Consider the following 7,927-nt stretch of genomic DNA (forward strand, 5'->3'; position numbering starts at 1 on the left):
CCCCCTATTACGGCTTTCCCGCCAGCCTTGGCGGGGCGTCCTTAGCAACGCGCATGCGCACTCCCGCCCCGCCCCGCTCCCAGTGGGTGGTGGCCGTAGTCACTGCGCCTGCGCGCTCGCACAACCGCCAGCGGCGTCCACTCGGCGCCCGCTTGGCCACTCCCTCTCCTCCTCCTCCTCCTCTGGCCGCGGAGCGAGACGCCAGCATGGAGCCCGAGGACCTGCCGTGGCCGGGCGAGCTGGAGGAGGAGGAGGACAAGGAGGAAGAGCGGGAGGACGAGGGAGTCGTGGTGGAGGAGTTGGCGGGCAAGATGTCCCCGGCCGAGCCCGACTTGAGTGATGAATTCCAGCGTCGGGACAGTACGGACGAAGAGGACGAGGAGGCCGAGGCCTGGCTGCAGGCGCCCCCGACCCAGGTCTTGACCTCGTGGGACCGCTACTCGGAGGACAAGAGGTCGTGTGTGAAGACGGTGAGCGGGGCTGGTTAGGGAACTAACGTGCTGGCCGGGGCGCTGCGGCCACTGCTGACCAGCGTCCGGGACTGCGAGGCGGGGGCTTCCTCCGTGCGCCACCAGCCTCCTGTCCCGGTGTCGGACGAAACGCGCTGCCGCAAGTCGGGGCTTATCGGGGTCCCCTCATCTCCCGCGCTTTTTGCGTCCAACTCGCGGTTCCCGGGCCTTTTGGGCAACGCTAGGAGTTGGACGGGTGGACTCCTCGGCTGTCCTATGACCCCTCGGCGGCCTCAGGTGTGCAGAGGAGGTGGTGTGACCCCCTGGCGACCCCAGGTATGCCGGGGTGGGAGAAGCGGTGGTCCTTCTCCTGCCCCAGGTGTGCGAAGGAGGGGGCATCAGCCTGCAGCGGCCCCAGGTGTGCGGGGTGGTGTCGCCCGTGACCCCGTACCTGCCCCAGGTGTGCGGAGACACCTGGCTCCCTGTGCATGTTGTTAAGCAGCGCTTGGGGGAGGAGAAGGGGCGTGCGCCCTGCGGGAGTGGAGAGTGTGGCTGTGCTGTGGCTGCGCTGGGAGTATCTTGTTGGGGAGACAGGAGATGAGTTGGCTTAAAATCAAGAAGCCTCATCCCGAGGGACTGGTGTGGATTACGTACCTTTCGTCTCTAGAGGGGGGATCTCTGGTGGCCCTGAGGGTAAGGGGTTGCGCTGCCAACCCAGAGGCAGGCGATTCGAGTCCACCCGGTGCTGCGCGGGAGGAAGAAATCGAGGCTCCCAGGCGATTTGTTCTTGTTGTTAGGTGCTGGGGAGCTGACTCTGGACTCGTAGCAACCCGATACACAACATATCTGAACCTTACCCAATCCTGCGCCGCCCTCTCCATCTCTGATGTGCTCCTACTCGATGTTACTGCGTCATTCTGTTTCCTTGAGGGTCTTCCTCTGTTTTGTAGATCCTCCACCTTTCCCAGAATGATGTTTCTTTCCCAAGGCTTGCCGCCTCCGGACAACATGCCCAAAGGATTTAAGAGGTTTGACCATGCTTGCTTCAAAGGAGCGCCCTAGTGCACTTTCTGTGGGGTTTTTTGGCAATCCATGGGATACTCACTACTCCAGCATCACAACTCAAAGGCATGCATTCTTCTGTCATCCTTATTCACTGTCCAACATTCAAATGCATGGGAAGTAATTTAAAAGATCACGACTAGTATCAAGCACCATTTAGTCTTTTAAATGACAAATTCTGCTTTGATTCTGACTGGAAGACATTGAGTTCTGAGAGTTTCTAGAAGGCACTCTTTTTATTTATTTATTTTATTTTTGTGTGCGTGTACCGTCAAATCAGATCTGACTGGTACAGGAGGAGATTGTCTCTCCTTCCCCGGCAGAGCATCTGCTGGATTCAAACCGAGCACCTTTGGGATTGTAGTTGCAGCTTCTTGCCACTAGGCCACCAGAGCTCCCCTAGTTCTGAGAGTTTCTAGAAGGCACTCAGCCTTGGTGCTCCTCAGGATCCAGGTTCCCCAGCCAGTAGGAGGGACTTCAGATGCATATTGTTGTTGTTGATTGCTGTCAAGTCCAGCACAACTCATAGCAACCCTGTGAACAAAAGGCCTGAAGCCTTTCTGTAACTAGTGTCATTTATTAGAGTTCATAGAGTTTCCAGAGGCATGTTGTTTAGGAAGTGGATGCCACTCCTGCTTCCAGTCAGATGTATAAGCCTCGTGATTTGCCCTCAAACGCTCAGGATGACTAGAAAACACAAGGGAGTGCATGATGGAGAATGAGCTGATTTAAAAAAAATTTTTTTCTTTTATATTTATTTGCTTACTAAGTTCTTATACATTGTGTTTCATATAATCATTTTCAGTCATTGTATTTTATAAAATCAGTCAACATTGAACTATGCTCACCATTACCCCATCTTTCCAGATCCCTACCAGATCTTTCCCATTTCCTTTATCCACCTTTCTCTCCATCCATCAGATTGTACGATCCTGTGATTTCCCCTCTGCCCATCTTTACCCCTCTGTTCCTTGCACTCTCCTGGGGTCCTCATACATGTTTTACTAGTTATCTATTTCTATAATAATGGTCTTATGCAGTATTTGTCCTTATGGGACTGAGTTCACTCTTTGTTCTCCAGTCTCTGCCAAGTTATGTAGTATGTATGTAATTTAGAAAGCATTGCTCCGGAGTGCTGTGTAGTATTCAGTTGTGTGAATGTACCACAGTTTCTTAATCCATTTGATTTTGAGTGGGCATTTGGGCTGTTTCCATATTCTTGCAATGGTAAATAATGCTGCTATGAACATTTGTGTGCAAATTTCTTTTTGAGTCTCAGTTCTGATTTTCTCGAGGTATATTCCAAACAATGGAATAGCTGGGTTGAATGGAGTTTCTATGATGAGCTTTTTGAGAAAATGCTAAATTGCCTTCCGCGTGGTTGTAATCTAGTCCCACCAATAGTGTTCCTATCTCTCCACGTCATCTCCAACGTGTATTGCTTGCTTGCTGTCTTTTTAAACTTTAGTGAGCTGACTGTTATTGTTAGCCTGGGAAGATAGTTTTGGAAATAGTGCTGCAATTAATTTACTGCTTTCCAAGGAGAAAAAAAAGCTTGCTCTAGAATTAAAATATGAAGTCATCAGACAGGAAAGGCATATTGTAAAGATACAAGTGCCTTAGTGGGACATTGCAAGGGACTGCTCCTTGAGAAAAGATATAAGGAATGAAAAGTAAAATCAGGCAGCTGAGGACAGTAACAGGGAAATGAGTGTAGAGTTGGGCTATTCAAGTGATTACTAAGCACATACAGCTGTTATAAGTTTAAATTTTAATTAGCTAAAATGAAATGCCGTTGTTTGGGGCTGTCAGTAGACTAGTTCATAGCGACCCAGTGGAGAACAGATCTGAACTTTGCTTCCCCCTGCACCACCACCATCCTCTCTGATACACCAGAGCCCATTGCTGCAGTTACTATGTCAGTTTGTCTTGTGGAAGGCTGTCTTGTGGAAGGCCTTCCTCTCTTTCTCTGATGTTCTTACCTTTCCCAGCAATATGCCTTTTCCCAGGGACGTATGAAATAAAAAATCTAATGCCACTACTATGTTTAACCACTCTTCAGGGCAACTACACTGAATGTAGGTGTAGAACACTTGCATATTCACAGAAAGTTCTATTGGGCTGTGATACTATACAGACGGCTTATAGAGCACCAGAGAAGAGTTGTTTGGCAAATGTTCCAGTGGGTGGTTGGGCGTGTATTTATTAAACGGTGATCATGTTCGGCACGGCCTGCTGGGTGCTGAGCAAAGCTTCATGAATCCAAACGGTTTCGTTCCTGTGTTGATGCTGTTCAGTGTTGAGGGGGAAGAATGGACAGTTCAGTTGGTCACACGAGTTAAAATCAAACTCTTGAGTGCCGACATTCTGGGAAAGCAGACAGGCAGGAACGTTGTTGGTGAAGCTGGAGAAAGCCACCCTGACGAAATGAGATCCTGTGTACTAATTGAAGGAGGACCAGATGGAAAGGGACTGTCATTACTGGAGAATGTGACATTTTCACAGGGCCAGCACAGGTGGCAGGTAGATGGCCTTTGTGGTTTCATACCATGACTTCAGAGACTTTGGGAGCTTTGGAAGCACAAGGAAAACGTCTGAAAGAGTGCATGTGCAATACGATTTGTGTTTCAGATAAGATTTTAATTTAGTAGCGTATTTCCAAAGTGTGTTTAAAGGAGAAAATACTTACTATGTCTCTTGCTAGGAATTTATAACCTGTGAACTTTTTTTAGAAGTGTTTTGTAGCATTTGATGCTTTATGCTCAAGTGATGAGACCAAATAGTGGAAACTTTTCATTCATCTGCTTTCAAGTTAAATGGTAAAGAATGTTCTATTTAATTCACTGTTTTATATTTTGCTTACTTGATAATTAAGTTATCTTAGGGAACGGTGTGGCCTAGTGGGTAAGGAGCTGTACTACCAACCCAAAGTCAAGTGGTTCGAATCCACCAGCAGCTCCTGCAGAGAAAGATAGACATTTCTACTCCTGTGTGATTTACTGCCTCTGAAAACCCCCTGGTGGGTCAGTTGTGGGTCGGTTTGGCACATAACAACAAGAAGTAGTGGTGATATGAGGAGTCTTACTGGCCTATTAGGGAAGTAGCTACTATCTGAAAGGTTGGTGCCAGGCTGCCTAGCCCACATCAGCAGGCTACCACTTAATCATGTTTCACAGAGGAAGGAGAGAGCACAAACTTGGGTTCCTTCAACTCCTCCTCCTCCTCCACCACCATTCCAAGTACAGGTAGACTGTGAAATTCGTCATCTATTTTGGTCTTTAATATACTGTAGATTCTTAATAGTAATCCTTATATTCCTTAAATGAATGCTCTTTAGTCATAGTGCGTTTTTCTCTTAAGGAACTAGATTTTATTTATAGAACTTTTTTTGTAAGTTACTTTCATTTTAAGGAATTTTTTAAAAAAATTGTCAAATTTGACATCAGTGTGACATTTTCATAAAAGAAACTGGGAATTTAAAAAAAACCAAACCACAAAACAACTCCTATACTCGACAACAGTTTAAGTAACCTAATTACTTGCTGTGCATCAGAAAGCTGGACAGTGACTAGGGATGATAGGAGAATTGATGCCTTTGAGCTGTTCCTTTGAGACAAGGACTCAGAAGCTCCATCTGACTTACTTTGGACATGTTGCAAGGTGGGGGACCAGTCCTTAGAGAGGGACATCATGCTTGGGAGGGTGGAGGGACAGTACAGGAGAGGAAGATCCTTGAGGAGATTGATTGATTAAGTGACTGGGGTAATGGAGGTGGGTGTGTCAGATATAATAAGATTGGCACAGGATAGAGCAGGGTTTAGGTCTGTTGCACATAGGGTTGCTATGAGTTGCAAAATGACTTAACTCATGGCATATGATAATAGCAACAAAGGAGTTTTCTTGTTTGTTTCAAAAACATTTCTGGATAGATCACACTTGATCGTGGTATATATATATTGTTGTTGTATACCTTGGAGTTGGAACTGATGCATAGCTGACCCGCTGGGGGGTTTTCAGAAGCAGTTAATTGCACAGGAGGAGATTGCCCATCCTTTTCTCCTACAAAATAGCTGGTGGCCTTGAACTGCAGTACAGCTTCTTGCCACTAGGCCACCAGAGCTATAAATATATGAAAATATCTTTTTTTTTTTTTGCCAGATTTGGTTTGCTAGCTTTTTGCTCATAAGGGATATTGTTTGTAGCTTTCTTTCCTTGTGGCAACTTTGACTGGTTTTGCTATCAGAATAATAATAACCACACCAGTTTCTGTTGAGTCTTTTCTGGCTCCTGGGGAATCCTGTGCTCTACAGGGTGTCTGTCTAGTTGCTCGGCCTTTTTTGAGGTTGCCTCTGGGTGGGCTCGAACCGCTAACCATGAGCTTACTGACTTGCCCTGTCTTATTGTATGTGTTTTTTTGTTTTTTTGTTTGTTTGTTTTTAAAATTTTTATTATTTTTGTGTGCGTGTACCGTCAAATCAGATCTGACTGGTACAGGAGGAAATTGTCCCTCCTTCCCCAGCAGAGCATCTGGTGGATTTGAACCCTGCGCCTCTGGGATTGTAGTTGCAGGTCCCTGCCACTAGGCCACCAGAGCTCCCCTTTATTGTATGGTTTTATAACATGACGTGGGAATTGTTCTTTCGTCTTAGTTTCCGATGGCTGCTGTCGCAAAATCACCGTGAATTATTGTTATTCAGTGCTGTTGAGTCAGCTATGACTCATAGCAACCTAGGTGACATACAACAGATCTGAACCTCGTCTTATTCTGCTCTGTCCTATCATTCCCAGTATATTTGAGACCATTGCTGTAGACGTTGCATCAATCCATGTTATTGAGGGTTTTCCTCTCCTTTGCTGACCCTTTCCAAGCATGATGTTCATTTCTGAGGAATACCCTCTCCTAGCAACATGTCCAAACTATGTGAGACTCATCTTTACCTCCAAGAAATACTCTGATTGTACTTTGTCTAAGACCTTTCTGTTTGTTCCTTTGGCATTCTGTGGGATGTTCAGTACTCTTCACCAACCACCACCACAGCTCAGATGCATTGATTCTTCTCTCATCATCCTTAATTGTCCAGCTCTCAGATGCATAGCCGGTGTTTGGAAAGACTGTGGCTTGAATATGGCAAGCTTTAATCTTTAAAATGGTATTATTGCTCTTCAGGATTTTGGAAAGATCCCTGACAACAGACTTTCGTCTACATCTCTTGATTTCCTGACTGCTAGTACCATGGGTGTTGATTGTGGATTCAAGCAAGATGAAATCATTAACAATTTTCAGTCATTTCTCCATCTATCATCATGTTGCCTGTTGGCCCAGTGGTGAGAATTTTAGGTTTTTGCTTTTGTATGTTGAGATATAATCCATACTGAACAAGTCCTCAGGTCCTCCTCTCTTTGAGCAAGCAAGATTTTTTATGTCTTCCTCTAGTCTTCTTCATAAAAGTCTAGCTTTTAAAATTATTTACTCAGCATATAGGTTGAATAGGTGTAGAGAAAGGATGAAACCCTGATGCACATCTTTCTCTATTTTTAACTGTGCAGTGAATTTAAAGAACAGAAATTGATTGTCTTATAATTTTGGAGGCTAGAAGTCCAAATTACGTATGATTCTAGTAGCCCTGGTATATCTTGACATCCCTAGTCTTGTGTGTGTATCTTGGTGTCTATATTTTGTTTTATAAGCCACCATTCTGGAGGGATTAGTGCAGTGTGACATTGTTGTCAAAACAAATTAAAACCCATGTTTTCTAAGGTCATGTTCACAGTTACAATGGTGGATGACTTCCTGAGGGGACACAATTAAATTCATATGACCTACTGTAGGCATATTAGGAGTGACCAGTCCTTGGGAAAAGACATGCTTGGAAAGGTGGAGGGTCAGAGAAAAAGAGGACAGCCCTCAACAAGGTGGACTGATACAGTCAGTGACTTTAACAGTGGGGTCAAGCATATCAGATGGTGAGGATGGTGGAGGTTAGAGCAGGGTTTAGATCTCTGGTTCACAGGGTCACCACGAGTCATAGTTGACTAAATAGCACATAACAATACCAATAGCTAATGATCTTGTCATAGCTCTGTGTGTTTTTGATATTTTTTTAATGTCTTCCTTGGTGAATGGTCTTTTTATATCTTTTGTCCATTTTATAATTGGGTGGTTTATCTTTTTTCCTTGAAGTGATAAGAATTTTCTATAAATTTTAGATAGAAACCCCTTGTCAGATATGTTGTTGTTGTTGTTATGTGCCATCGAGTTGCCTGCGATTCATAGTGACCCTATGTACAACAGCCCTAAACTCCGCTCTGTCCTGTGCCAGTCGCACTGTCTCTGACACTCCCATCCCAATTATCCCAGTCACTGAATCAATCCACCTCATAGAGGGCCTTCCTCTCCTGTGCTGTCCCTCCACCCT

The 7,927-nt window shown here is 45.3% G+C and overlaps 1 protein-coding gene across 1 annotated transcript in view; it reads left to right on the top strand.

Moving 5' to 3' along the window:
* Positions 1–206: 206 nt before the first annotated feature.
* The window catches only part of ALMS1 (Alstrom syndrome 1), a 147,444-nt gene continuing 139,723 nt past the window's right edge, over positions 207–7,927 (top strand). Inside the window, exons 1-3 of the mRNA XM_006881006.1 lie at positions 207–470; positions 576–746; positions 829–909. Of these exons, the coding sequence (XP_006881068.1) occupies positions 207–470; positions 576–746; positions 829–909 (516 nt within the window). The remainder of the gene's footprint in view (positions 471–575; positions 747–828; positions 910–7,927) is intronic.

The sequence above is a fragment of the Elephantulus edwardii genome, unplaced genomic scaffold, assembly GCF_000299155.1.
Source record: "Elephantulus edwardii isolate Elephantulus edwardi_28Jun2011 unplaced genomic scaffold, EleEdw1.0 scaffold00011, whole genome shotgun sequence".
Taxonomy (NCBI): Eukaryota; Metazoa; Chordata; class Mammalia; order Macroscelidea; family Macroscelididae; genus Elephantulus; species Elephantulus edwardii.